The sequence below is a fragment of the Alosa pseudoharengus genome, unplaced genomic scaffold, assembly GCF_046254945.1.
Source record: "Alosa pseudoharengus isolate Yale_2024_CS ecotype anadromous, Long Island Sound unplaced genomic scaffold, YU_APseudo_1.1 YU_APseudo_1.1_scf_15, whole genome shotgun sequence".
In the NCBI taxonomy this organism is placed as follows: Eukaryota; Metazoa; Chordata; class Actinopteri; order Clupeiformes; family Clupeidae; genus Alosa; species Alosa pseudoharengus.
In genome coordinates, this window is record NW_027468620.1 from 34363409 (window position 1) to 34378408 (window position 15000).

The 15000-nt window shown below is 45.3% G+C and overlaps 2 protein-coding genes across 3 annotated transcripts in view; one reads left to right on the top strand and one right to left on the bottom strand.

Moving 5' to 3' along the window:
- Nucleotides 1–4597, top strand: part of LOC143123978 (anthrax toxin receptor 1-like) — a 13890-nt gene extending 9293 nt beyond the window's left edge. Inside the window, exon 9 of the mRNA XM_076285236.1 lies at nt 2339–4597. Within this exon, the coding sequence (XP_076141351.1) occupies nt 2339–2659 (321 nt within the window). The 3' untranslated portion in view covers nt 2660–4597. The remainder of the gene's footprint in view (nt 1–2338) is intronic.
- Nucleotides 4598–5752: 1155 nt separating this feature from the next.
- rrp12 (ribosomal RNA processing 12 homolog) overlaps nt 5753–15000 on the bottom strand; it is a 29913-nt gene continuing 20665 nt past the window's right edge. Inside the window, exons 26-34 of one of the 2 annotated variants that reach the window (XM_076286284.1) lie at nt 13940–14031; nt 13635–13787; nt 13324–13493; nt 13084–13191; nt 9466–9515; nt 9151–9226; nt 8895–8962; nt 8077–8159; nt 5753–6554 (exon numbers count right to left, since the gene is read on the bottom strand). In XM_076286284.1, coding sequence (XP_076142399.1) covers nt 6452–6554; nt 8077–8159; nt 8895–8962; nt 9151–9226; nt 9466–9515; nt 13084–13191; nt 13324–13493; nt 13635–13787; nt 13940–14031 — 903 coding nt within the window. In that variant the 3' untranslated portion in view covers nt 5753–6451. Of the gene's footprint in view, nt 6555–8076; nt 8160–8894; nt 8963–9150; nt 9227–9465; nt 9519–13083; nt 13192–13323; nt 13494–13634; nt 13788–13939; nt 14032–15000 lie in introns of both variants that reach the window. The other variant, XM_076286283.1, reaches the window with a different exon arrangement.

A 15000-nucleotide genomic window follows, 5' to 3' on the forward strand; every position in this document is an offset into this window, starting at 1 on the left:
GACAATGCTGACAGACAAAGCTGATGTGTGTGAGAGCAATCAGGGACAATGCTGGTGTGTGTGTGTGTGCAGGGGTCTTAACATCAGGGGAAAACCCCTGTCCTTTCAGAGGCCCATCTGCTCTGCACACACACACACACACACACACACACACACACACACACACACACACACACACACACGCGAGAGTGAGACAGATGGATTTACAGCCGTGCTCCATGACTGCCTCCAGACTGAAAAGACCCCTTACAGACTCATGACCTAACTGTGTGTGTGTGTGTGTGTGTGTGTGTGGGCTGTGCTGGGCCTTCAACAGGCCTGTCTTCTCCCTGTGTGTGTGTGTGTGTGTGTGTGTTCAACAGGCCTGTCTTCTCCCTGTGTGTGTGTGTGTGTGTGTGTGTGTGCTGTGCTTGGCCTTCAGCAGGCCTGTGTGTGTGTGTGTGTGGGCTGTGCTGGGCCTTCAACAGGCCTGAGTGTGTGTGTGTGTGTGTGTGTGTGTGTGTGTGGGCTGTGCTGGGCCTTCAACAGGCCTGTGTGTGTGTGTGTGTGTGTGAATATGCAGGCCTATGCAGTGTTCTGTGTGTGTGTGTGTGTGTGTGTGTGTGTGTGTGTGTCAATATGCAGGCCTATGCAGTGTTCTGTGTGTGTGTGTGTGTGTGTGTGTGACTATGCAGGCCTATGCAGTGTTGAGTGTGTTTGTGTGTGTGTAAATATTTAGGGCTATACAGTGTTGAGTGTGCGTGTGCGTGTATGTGTGTGTGTGTTATCAATGTGAGTGTGTGTATGTAGATATGTAAGCATACCACCCATACACACAATGCGCCCTGACACACACACACACACTGCTCCAGTGGTTCCATTTTGTGTTCTTAATGGAGCGGAAGACTGTGGGCTTTTGTCCATCAACAGATCCCATAGCAGCCTCTCTATCCCACACACACACACACACACACACACACACACCACATGTCCAGAGCAGATGAGATGATATATGTAGAGGCTGTGTTCCCCCACCCTAATACACATTGGGATAGATAGGGGGTTATACCCACCCAACCCTACACACACACACACACACACAGATACCGTGTGCATATTTGTGTATGTGTTTGTTTGTTTGTTTGTTTCAGGAAAGATACCCATAGGGTAGTTCCTTTGATTGACATGTGTCTGTGTGTGTATAGTGTTTTTGTTTTGAAGCATAGATACCCATGAGATACAGTAGTCAGGTTCTTTGACAGATGTGTGTGTGTTTGTATGTGTGTGTGTGTGTGTGTGTGTGTGTGTGTAAGAGAGACGTCAGGATCTTTGAGAGATCCACTGTGTGTTGACGCCTTAAACCCTTCTCCTGGCTCTAAAAGTTACTCTACACTGGGAGTGTGTGTGTGTGTGTCTGTGTGTGTGTGTGTATGTGTATGTGTTTTTGTGTGTGTGTCTGCGGGCATATGTTTGCGGGGTCGTTGTGTGTGTAATGTGTATGTGTGTGTGTGTGTGTGTGTGTGTGTTCTCCTTCCTCTCTCTGTCCTCCGGGGGTGCTGTACTGGAGCGAGGGAGGTGCTGCCCCCATTCATTCTAATGGTTCTATTGGTTGATGCTAGGCTAGCTAGCATTAATAAATATACTTAATTGGCTGCCCCCATTCATTCTATTGGTTGATGCTAGGCTAGCTAGCATTAATACATATACTTAATTGGCTGCCCCCATTCATTCTATTGGTTGATGCTAGGCTAGCTAGCATTAATAAATATACTTAATTGGCTGCCCCCATTCATTCTATTGGTTGATGCTAGGCTAGCTAGCATTAATAAATATACTTAATTGGCTGCCACCATTCATTCTAATGGTTGGTGCTAGGCTAGCTAGCATTAATACACTTAATATGGTGTCCAACATGTTCTCACTTCCAGACACATTTTTCACAAACCAGCCAATGAGGGGCCACAAATGATGTCGTCCGTGTGGGTTGGCTGATCCTCCCATCTTGTAAAATGCTAATCCACATAGACAATATATTGTAAAATGCTAATCCACATAGACAACATATTGTAAAATGCTAATCCACATAGACAACATTGTGTCCTCCACTGATGTGGCACCTAATTGGCTTATTTGGGATAATATGTCCAGAAGCACATTTTCACAGCACCTTTTTTAAAGATAGTGTCAGCCAATTTGGACGCTAACTGGCTGAAGCTTACCCTCCAAACCCTAACCCCCTTGGTGTGTATATGTGTGTAATGCTCAATGAGCGTATGTGTGTGTGTAATGTTCTCTCTTTCCTCCGGGGGCGCTATATGATCTACGTGTATTGGTGTGTAATGCTCTCTCTGTCCTCCAGGGGCGCTGTATGAACTTCACACGTGTGAAACAGGAAGCAGCCCAGTCCTCTTTTCCTCGAAGCCCCGCCCCCTCCACTGAGGCCCCTCCTCCTGACCAACTCCCCCTTGTGGCTCCGCCTCCGCATCAACCCCGCCGAGTGACGACCCCCCCGCCTCCGCATCAACCCCCCCGAGTGACGACAAACACACCTCCGCATCAACCCCCAAGAAACACACCTCCATCCCTCCCAAACCGCTGCCCCCCCCCTGGACCGCCCCCCAAACGACCCCCCCCTGGACCGCCCCCCTCACGACCCCCTCCCTGCCTCCAGATGCTGTAGTCATGGCAACCAACCCTTCAGCATCCCTCCTGGTGCGGGGCAGAGCACCAGTGTGTGTGTGTGTGTGTGTGTGTGTGTGAGATAAGGTGCATGTAAAAATGAATATATTAGCTTGCTGGCGATGCACATTCCCTACATGCCTGTATGTAATGACTGAATGCTGATTAGGTGCTGGTCTTAGCTACTGGTCAGGGCTGATTAGGTGCTGGTCTTAGTAGCTACTAGTCAGTAGGGCTGATTAGGTGCTGGTCTTAGGGGCAGTAGCTACTGGTAAGTAGGGCTGATTAGGTGCTGGTCTTAGCTACTGGTCAGTAAGGCTGATTAGGTGCTGGTCTTAGCTACTGGTAAGTAGGGCTGATTAGGTGCTGGTCTTAGCTACTAGTAAGTAGGGCTGATTAGGTGCTGGTCTTAGCTACTGGTAAGTAGGGCTGATTAGGTGCTGGTCTTAGCTACTGGTAAGTAGGGCTGATTAGGTGCTGGTCTTAGGGGCAGTAGTTACTGGTCAGGGCTGATTAGGTGCTGGTCTTAGGGGCAGTACTGGTCAGGGCTGATTAGGTGCTGGTCTTAGGGGCAGTACTGGTCAGGGCTGATTAGGTGCTGGTCTTAGGGATTAGTAGCTACTAGTCAGTCGGGGGCAGAAGGAGAATGAGACAAAGCAAGTGAAGTGATCCTGCTGAAAAAAACAGCCTGACTAGCTTAAGGTGGTTTGCTGGTTGACCAGCTTTTGTTGACCAGCTTGTTTGACCACCCTATGATGGTTACTAGACCAGCAAATTTCTTGCAAAAACATACCATCAGCTGGTTTACCCAGTTTACGATGATGAGTCAACTGGTTTTGCTTGTTGTGCCACCTCAAGCTGGTCATTTTAGCTGGTGTTGGTGGTCATTTTAGCTGGTGTTGCTGGTCTACATTGCTGGTATAAGTGGCCACGCCAGCTTATGTTGGTCAAGTTAGCAAACCAGTGTGACTATCTTACACCAACAATATTGAGCCTGGCAGGCTGGTCACCAGCATGACCAGCTTCCTCAGTTGGTCACGCTAGCATGTCCATCTGGTGGCCCAACCAGCTACACCAGCAAAGACCAGCTACCAGCCTAAGATGGTTTCATAAGATGGTTTCATAAGATGGTTTCTAGCTGTTTTATACAGCTGAGTGATGAAGATAGACAGAAACAAAGAGACAAACAGACAGAGAGAGAGAGGGAGAGAGGGAGAGAGAGAGCAAGAGAGACAGACAGAGAGAGAGAGAGAGGGAGAGACAGAGAGAGAGAGACAGAAAAGGGAACAAGAGAGATAGAGAGAGAGCAAGAGTGAGACAGAAAGAAAGAGGGAACAAGAGAGGGAGACAGAAAGAGAGAGAGAGAGAAAGAGAGACAGACAGACAGAGAGACAGACAGAAAAGGGAACAAGAGAGATAGAGAGAGACCAAGAGTGAGAGAAAGAAAGAGGGAGCAAGAGAGAGAGAGAAAATAATGGTGTAAACTGCAGGTCAGTTCTTGTAATTTATTGTTGTTTTGAAAACAGTGTGTGCCTATAGATCTTTCTCTCTCACACACACACACTCTAAGGGCTCCTTTCTATACACTCATACATGGGAGTGTTGACTGTGTGTGTGTGTGTGTGTGTTTTCTCAAGCCTGCATCTACTACCTGCTGTTTTAGTGACATCAGGCCTTCAGCTGGAGTGTGTGTCCCGTCACTGTGCCACACTGAAGGCCGGTTGGAGTGTGTGAGGTTCCGTTACTGTGTGTGAGGTTCCGTTACTGTCCTTTTGTATGCTTTGGTATTGAGGTTCCGTTACTGTCCTTTTGTATGCTTTGGTATTGAGGTTCCGTTACTGTCCTTTTGTATGCTTTGGTATTGAATGAAATTTCCTGATGGTGTTTTTATTGCTTTTGCTAATAAAACTAACAAATGCTGGTGTCTTCATTTAAACTCTTCAATTGTAGAATCTTGTCTATTCACACACACACACACACAAACACACTCCAGTGCAGTGGGCAAAGATGGGGATCTGTACGTGTTTCATACTCCGTGTGGCTGGACGGAAATGGATCATGGCGCCCCCTGCTGGCCCAAACAGCACTCTTACCACCACCAAGTCAGCTACATACTGGAGTTCCACTAAAGGCGTTTTGACCGACAGAGAACCGGTTCTTGAACGGGTTCCGTTCAGAATTCTTTGAACCTTGGTGCTATCTAGTGAACCAGCCCACATTTCCACCAGTTTAGAACCGAACCAAGGATGCGTCATCAACAGTGGGTGTTGCATGCCAAACAAAAGTTAATGAAACGCATAAACGGGAGAATAATATGCACAGTTGTCCCATAAAAAGGGCAGAAATGAGATAATAGATAATAATGGAGCCGGTTTTCTGCCGGTGGAAAAGACCTATAAATACTGGAGATCTTATGAGTAGAGACTTTATGTGCCGTCATGTCAGACACCCCTCAGACAGATTGTGGGACACATGAAACACACACACACACACACACACTTAGTGAAACCTCTGCACAGTGAACAATAAACAGTAAGACATTGTGGAATGTCTCTAGTCAATGGAGCCCTTATTCAACCTTTCCTGGGACCTCGGAGTGTGAGTGTGTGTCTGAGTGTGTGTGTGTGTGAGTGTGAGTGTGTGTCTGAGTGCGAGTGTGAGTGTGTGTGAGTGCGAGTGTGTGTCTGAGTGCGAGTGTGTGTGAGTGCGAGTGTGTGTCTGTGTGTGTGTCTGTGTGCGAGTGTGTGTCTGATTGCGAGTGTGTGTCTGAGTGCGAGTGTGTGAGTGCGAGTGTGTGTCTGAGTGCGAGTGTGTGTCTGAGTGTTTCAAACCAGCTCTGTTCCCATAGCACCAAAGTTAAGAATGTTATACGGCATGCGCACACACACACACACACAGACACAGACATACACACAAGATATGCCAGTGAAAAGAAATGGAATTTGTAAATGAGTGTGCCTGTGTGTGGCACAAAGTTTAAATGTGAGTTTGTAGGTAGCCAAAAGTGTGTGCATGTGTGTGATAGGGGTAGGTGAGGGACTCAAGACACACACATCTCTATGTTCATGGATGAAAACTGCCACAGTGAATCAGATTTGTGGTTTAACAGGTTTTATTCTGAAGCTCCATTACAATTCCACTGCACTCATTTCTCCTGTCTTCATAGCGCCATCTAGTGGCCCAGCTCTGCAAACACAACATCTGGGCCAGAGGCAGGTCAAGCCTCAGACTTCCCCTCCAGGTGATGAACATATCATACCTATATCTCAATACACAAATACATTTCTCACCAGTAAATAAACACACACACACACACACACACACACACACACACACACACACACACACACACACACACACACACACACACACACACACACCCTTCATGAAGAGCATTTCACATACAGTGCTCTTGCAGAGCTTTGCTGCCTGTTAGAACTCCCCCTTGTGGTCAGAGAGGGGACAGCACACACAGGCACCAGGGCAGAGGGGCCAGGAGGAGGCAGGACCACACTAGCTAGAAAACAGCTGTCATCATCACTGCCTGACAGAAAATACAGTCAAAAAGTAGGTGTGGGCTTACCACACACAGCCACACACAGTCAATGCAGCGTGTGTGTGTGTGAGTGTGTGCGTGTGTGTGTGTTTACAGTCTTCAGTTTTGTCTCTTCTTTCACAAGAGTCTGTGAGACAGTGACGTACGTGTGTGGGTGTGTACGTGTGTGTGTGTGTGTGTGTGTGTGTGTGTGTGTGTGTGTGTGTGTGTGTGTATGTGTGTGTGTGAAAGATCTCCTCATGCACGTTTCTGGTTCTTCTTCATCCTCTTGGCTGCTAGCGCCCCCTTGTGGGCTCCACGCACCATCCCCTTAAACTGGCCCTGCAGCTTGGCCTTCTTCCTGCAGTGCACAACACACACACACACACACACACACAGACACAGACACAGACACAGACACAGACACAGACACAGACACAGACACAGACACAGACACAGACACAGACACACACACACAGACACACACACACACACACACACACACACACACACACACACACACATTAGAGAATAGGTCAAAAAACAAATAGCTGATATCAATACATACAAACACACACATCTATCTATATACGGCAGTAATGTCTGTCTGTGTGTGTGTGTGTGTGTGTGTGTGTGTGTGTGTGTGTGTGTGTGTGTGTGTGTGTGTGTGTGTGTGTGTGTGTGTGTGTGTGTGTTTGAAACATGTAAGGTGTCTTGCTACGGGCACGAGTAAGTGCAGTGCCAAGTTTGGATGAGTAATGCAAAAGATATCGGTAAAAGATATCGTTAAATATATCGGTAAAAGAAGCACACGTTGGGTCCAGAGAGGTAAGTGGAGTTTTGGCAGCAATGAATCAGGCCACAGCACGGGTCAAGATGCAAGATGTATGGATGATTATTAACAATAAAGACGTCTGACGACAACAATTAAGATTCCCTGTATGCAGTTTGCTTCGATAAAGTGATTCCGCAGATTTTGCAACACGCAAACAAACATGGGCTATTCAAAATGACGTAAAAATGATGTGCAATAAACTGACACTTCGAATAGCCCAGGCTTCTTTGGACTTTCCAACTGCAAAGCCCCAAATTGAAACGAGCGATAGGCTAATGGTCCCAAATTTAACGACGTTTTAGAATGCCACACAGCTTGACGATATGCTACCAAAGGCTGTTTTTGAGTCACATCGATGCAAATCTCATATGATGATGCAACTTTCTACAAAATGGTTTGTCTTCTATGTCATTAAGTTATTCAATAGGCTAAACATATAGCTTTACATCAAAGCTTTAGGGTTATGTCATTCCGATCAGCTACAGACAATGAGTGGCAGACAGAGTGATGTCCCATATAGGCTAGAGATTGTTGAGTCACATCGTGGTAAATTTCATACGATGATGCATCATTCCACAAAATGGTTTTTCTTCTCTATCAGGAAGTTATTCAAAAAGCTTAACAATAAACATATAGCCTTAACTCAAAACAGCTGTTAGGCTTACACTGTGTCATTTTGATCTGTAAAAATGTCACATGCAGCCATGCCTAAATTCTGCTTACTGCACATTAAGTATAGGCTAATATAATATTCAGTATTCATTATTGAATGCTTAGCTGGAATGATGTTTTTTCCCCCATCATCCTAATACCTGCAGGCATGTAATTGGGCTGCAGGTTTTCTACTGAATGGCATGTTTGAACAGGCACAGCACTAGTAAATTAGAATTACAAACACACAGTGGGATGTAGCCGTAAGAGTGTGTGTGTGTATGTGTGTGTGTGTGTGTGTGTGTGTGTGTGTGTACCTGTACCTGCGGTTAAACTGTGCTTTCTTCAGTGGAATGTAGGTGTGTGTGTGTGTGTGTGTGTGTGTGTGTGTGTGTACCTGCGGTTAAGCTGTGCCTTCTTTAGTGGGATGTAGGCGTAGGGGTCCACTTTGCCCTTCTTCTTAACGTCTCCTTTCCCCTTCTGAAAGCACACACACACACACACACATTACACATACTACACACACACACAAATTACACATACTACACACACACACACACACACACACACATTACACATACTACACACACACACACACACATACATTACACATACTACACACACACACAAACACATTACACATACTACACACACACAAACACATACTACACACACACAAACACATTACACATACTACACACACACAAACACATTACACATACTACACACACACAAACACATTACACATACTACACACACACAAACACATTACACATACTACACACACACATAAACACATTACACATACTACACACACACAAACACATTACACATACTACATACACACACAAACACATTACACATACTACATACACACATAAACACATTACACATACTACATACACACAAACACATTACACATACTACATACACACACATTACACATACTACATACAACACACATTACACATACTACATACACACACATTACACATACTACACACACACACACATTACACATACTACACACACACACACACACATTACACATACTACATACAACACACATTTCTCTCTCACACACACTTTATAAGGTAGACATACTATACACACGGGCACACACACAATATATAGAGTGACATACTTCTCACACACACAATACATATAAAGGACACACACACACACACACACACACACACACACGCACACACTTGCCTTTGCTCTGTAATCTGCTCCTGACTCCTGTCTGCCCCCTAGTGGCCGGTGGATGCCTACACCTCCCGCTATAGAGAGTGAAAGGTCACATGATCAGAGCAGCGGATCACATGATCATGTGCATGTCAGGAGCTCCTTTATACAAGGCTGTATGAATATTATATTAATGTATATTGTATATTATCATATATATATTAATTTATGATACAGGTTACCACACACACACACACACACACACACACACACACACACACACCTTTATATCTGGACTGGGACTCCACCTCCATGTCATCATCAAGGTCGTCGTTTGCTTTCCTTTTTTGGCTTTTCTTCTGATTTACACACACACACAGAAAATTAACACTAGTTGTTCTTTTGCTCAGTTCAGTCTCGGATCTAATACATATGCTTGACATTAATAATAACCCTTAATGTACTGTATTTTGACCATACAGATAAACACACAGCATAAGACCAAAATGGAATAAGTAATCCGGAGAGCTCAGACAGGAAGCAGGAAGTAAAGCTGAGGAAAAAGACAGGAAGCAGGAAGTAACGTTGAGCTACTCACACTCTTAATTCCCGCCTCCTCAAGAATGTCCTCCAGGTCTCCTGCCTCCGCTGCTGAGCGAGATCAGAGAGGTTTTAATACAGTAGTCGAGATCAGAGAGGTTTTAATACAGTGGTCGAGATCAGAGAGGTTTTAATACAGTGGTCGAGATCAGAGAGGTTTTAATACAGTGGTAGTTACTGCCGTCATTTCGTATGCGTTCCAGTAGCATTTTTGCATGTTCCGGTTCATAAGAAAAAAAATCCCTATGAGATTATGAATGGGGTTTCGGGAATCATAAAAAATAACGTAGTTAATTAAAATAACGTAGTTAATTTACTGTTCGTTGTTGATAGTTAATTTACTGTTTGAGTCCCCGCATTCGTTTCGATTCAATAAAATCAGTGTGTATGTGGTCTCTGTGTGGACTTCAGATCCGCTATATGGCTAAAATATGCCTGTTGCTCCGCCTCTGCTGCCAGCGGAAAACATTAGTACTACAAAATAGTGTCCCGCGCTGTCTCCTAGCTTAGTGTGTCTCATCACACACACACACACACACACACACACACACTCCTGCGCTGTCTCCTAGCTTAGTGTGTCCCATCACACACACACACACACACACACACACTCCTGCGCTGTCTCCTAGCTTAGTGTGTCCCATCACACACACACACACACACACACACACACACACACACACACACACACACACACACACACACACACACACACACACACACGCTGTCTCCTAGCTTAAACGTCCCACATACTCGACGCACCCAACCTGTAGCGCGACAATGTGGCGTCACAGAAGCGCCGTAATCATTTATACTCGCGCGTGGTGGTCGCGACACTACTTGCAATATTCTCCTGAACAGAGGTGTCGCTGTTGTGAAAAGATTAACGCTAACTATGTTACACAGCAGAAGAAGCTGCAGTAAGAAACACCAGTAGCTAGCCTCTGTAATGGTACTTCAGACTTTGGTTGCTACTATTCACAACTACCATCATCATTATCATGTAGTTTCCAAGGTGTGTGCACAGGTAGATAAATAGATAGATAGATGGATATATAGATAGGTACTTTATCATCCCGAGGGAAATTTTAATAATTTAAACAGTTTAGTTAGCTGGCTAGCTAGCTAGCAGCTGGCTGAGTTTGTGTAATTTCCTGAAGTGGAAAGAGATTTTGTTCAGGCCTTAATAGATATCCTTTGTTTGAAAATAAATAGTTTCTATTCTTTCCTCTTAATTCCATGTGTTGCAACTCTCACTGGTAACTTTGTTAACTTATCCAGCAAACTATTAAAAATTCACGACTGTAACAAAACACTGCAACTCGCTTGCCCTCGAACTAGTCCATCTTCCTGTTTCCGCCTTGTCGCGCTCGTCTGAAAAAAAATGAGTGGTGCGCTACCGTGTGCTACACGGCCAAAACCCTGGCGCGCCAGAGAGATCTACGTCATTTTGACGTCACGTTGTCGCGCTACCGGTCGGGTGCGTCAGGTATGTAGAAGCCCTTAGTGTGTCACATCACACGCGCACACACACACACACACACACACACACACACACACACACACACACACACACACACACACACACACACACACACACACACACACACACACACTCCCGCGCTGTCTCCTAGCTTAGTGTGTCACATCACACACACACACACACACACACTCCCGTGCTGTCTCCTAGCTTAGTGTGTCCCAAGGCGAGCAGAAGCTAACCATAGTTAGCATTACCGAGCGAGGAGTGAGGAGCTTCTCACAGCAATAACGCAGTTAAATAAAGTTTAACATGGCGATTACAGAGGAGTTTGGCAGCCACATTTGATTGGATAGTATAAATCAGATGTTTAAGCACTATGACTGTAATGTAAAGTTACACGAGGTCGAGGGGAGCGAGTTAAGCGTTATTTGTAACCATGGATACCTCTCCACCGCCCTGTTTGCTGCATAAGGCAAGCGACACGCTGTAGTCCACTTCATTGTTGCTGTAGCATTTTGGTAGCAACATAGTAAATACATGTTAACTCTCCAAACCAAACGGTTTGACGGCCGCTGTTTCACTCAGACCTAATTTGAACCGTATTTGCAAAAAACTCCATTCATTTGTCCATTAAGATTTGTTCTTATGAACCAGGAAGTGTTAAAATGATAATGCTAAAAACAACAAGCTTCCGAGTGGCTACCTCACTCTATACAGCACGCACTCATGCACTCACACATTCACACACACGCACTCACCTCACACGCACGCACACACGCACAGTGTTGGGAGGGTTACTTTCAAAACGTATTCCGTTACAGAATACAGAATACATGCCCAAAAATGTAATCTGTAACGTATTCCGTTACGTTACTCAATCTGAGTAACGTATTCTGAATACTTAGATTACTTCTGCATTGAATTGCATTGGAATGTGGCCATCAAATCCTACTTAGGCCTACTAAACAGGCCTATTCTGGTGTGTTCATCTGTTCCAAATGGCTGTGTTAGGCCCACATAGGAGAATGTAAAGTCAACTAGGCCTAAGCTACCTGATACAACTTTAAAATAGCAAGGTGACCACTAAAACTACAGCAGGCGACTAGGCTAATTAAAACAAACAAAATAAATAGGCTACTTTAAGGGCGTAGCCAGAAATTATAATTAAGGTGTGCCTGTGAAATTTTTCGGTGGCATCAACCCAGTACAAGTGAGGGGCGCATTTTACTGGTGGAACGCAAATGACCTGTACATGTAAACACTATGGGCTACTGTATATCAGTGCTCTCAAAATGAACGTGATCGCGTAATCAAAAACCGCACGTTAAAATATGCTAGGCCTACTCGCAAGAATAATTCTTCAGAGGCTGCACCATATAATTCTTTTTAAAACGTAAATGTAGATCTAATTAGAAAAAATAATAATCCATAAAGCTATTTTAAGTTAGAATAAACAACTTAGAATGCAGTGCCTATTTTAGAGATTGGTTTTATTGCCTAGGTCTAAATCAACACGTGAACTAGGCTTTGCTTATTGCTTAGCAAACTGTGTAACCGATTGGCCGAAGTAGCCTGAGCTATTAATACTTGGGAAAATATCCTTTGAACAGACATCAGGAACCACGATCAGTGAGGAACAGGAGTTACCTCCACTTACTTTACTCGTAATTTGCTGTGCAAACAGTCATTTTAGGGTCTCCGATATGACGCGTCCATAATGCGCGCTGGCTGCGTTTTGAGGCTAGTGCAAGACGGCGGGGCTTGGATTTAAACATGTAAACAATTTCATCATAGATTGCTTTCAGGAGCTTCTGGGAAATGGACTTGCCTTAATTTATTTAGTGAGTGAACAAACTTATGAAACAGAGAAGTATCGTCATGTAATCCATTGATTTCAACAATGTAACTGTATTCTAAATACCAACTATTTAACTTGTAACTGTATCGGAATACAGTTACTCATAATTTGTATTCTGAATACGTAACGCCGGTACATGTATTCCGTTACTCCCCAACACTGCACACGCACAATATCAGCAGATGAAATTAAAACAGAACAGATAAAAAAAACATAAACAAGACACACACTTATCAAAACAGTGGGCATTTCCACACACACACACACACACACACCTTTGCTCTTTTTCTGTTTGTCCTCCTCATCCTCAATGAGGAGGCGTCCGTCTGAGGTCACCTTGAAGCCGTGCTGCGCCTTACGGGTCTTCACCTCAGGGTTTGTGGCTTGACACACACACACACACACACACACACACACACATTAACATTTTTAAACAAATACACCAATTAAACACATTCATGTAAATGTACAAATGCGCGCACACACACACACACACACACAGGGGTGTCTCTTACCCAGAACTCTCTGTGAAGCTCCAGGATCCAGGAAGTTAAGTGGCTCGTCGCTAAGCCCCTCCTTCAGCCAAGCCCCGCCCTTCTTCTTCACAGTCTTCTTCACAGCCTTTTTCTTAGGCCCCTCCTCCTCAGACATGTCAGAGTCGCTGTCTGCCAGAATATCCTCAATACTGCACAGCATCGCCACACACACACACACACACACACACACACACACACACACACACACACACACAATTTGAGTTACTGATACACAAACACACAGATTAGACCCCTTCACTCCAGTTACATAGTTTTGTAGCTCCTCCCACCTGTCTCCTCTGGCTTTGGGGGCGTCGGCCTCACTGTCTGACTCCTCCGCCTTCAGGGCCTCCTTCTTCCTCTTGGACCGCGCCTCCACCTTCCGGATGTTCGCCAAGACCTTATGATGTTCCGCAGGCAACATGTCCTTCACCAGCTCAAACCTACACACACACACGCACACACGACACACACACACGCACACGCACACACACACACAGAGTATGAACCTTACAATGCTCTGCAGGAAAAATATCATTTATAATCTCATACCATCAGATTGCCGTGTGTGTGTGTGTGTGTGTGTGTGTCGTACCCAAACTTGCGGATGAGTTTAGTAAAGATGCTCTTCAGGCTGGCTCTGAAATGGCGACGCATGTCATCCTTGATGTTCCCAATGGCCTCCATCTGAGAGCGCAAACACACAGACACACAGAGAGAGAGAGAGAGAGAGAGAGAGAGAGAGAGAGAGAGAGAGAGAGAGAGAGAGAGAGAGAGAGGGAGAGAGAGAGAGAGAGAGAGAGAGGGAGAGAGAGAGAGAGAGAGAGGGAGAAAGAGAGGGAGAGATAGCACTGCTTAGTCCAACTATAAACACTTCATTGTAAATACGAGTATAATTTACTATCAATATGAGTACAGGATTTGAGGGTGTGTATTTGAGAGATACCATATGACAGTGTACATTGGAGCGTGTGTGTGTGTGTGTGTGTGTGTGTGTGTGTGGAGAAGGGGATGGTAAGGTGTGTGTGTGTGTGTGTGTGTGTGTGTGTGTATGTGTGTGTGTGTGTGTGTATGTGTGTGTGTGGAGAAGGGGATGGTAAGGTGTGTGTGTGTGTGGAGAAGGGGATGGTAAGGTGTGTGTGTGTATGTGTGTGTGTGGAGAAGGGGATGGTAAGGTGTGTGTGTGTGTGTGTGTGTGGAGAAGGGGATGGTAAGGTGTGTGTGTGTGTGTGTGTGTGTGTGTGTGGAGAAGGGGATGGTAAGGTGTGTGTATGTGTGTGTGTGTGTGTGTGGAGAAGGGGATGGTAAGGTGTGTGTGTGTGTGTGTGGAGAAGGGGATGGTAAGGTGTGTGTGTGTGTGTGTGTGTGTGTGTGTGTGTGTGTGTGTGTGTGGAGAAGGGGATGGTAAGGTGTGTGTGTGTGTGTGTGTGTGGAGAAGGGGATGGTAAGGTGTGTGTGCGTGTGTGTGTGTGTGTGTGTGTGTTTGTGTGTGTGTGAGAAGGGGATGGTAAGGTGTGTGTGTGTGTGTGTGTGTGTGTGTGTGTGGAGAAGGGGATGGTAAGGTGTGTGTGTGTGTGTGTGTGTGTGTGTGTGTGTGTGTGTGTGTGAGAAGGGGATGGTAAGGTGTGTGTGCGTCGTGTGTGTGTGTGTGTGTGT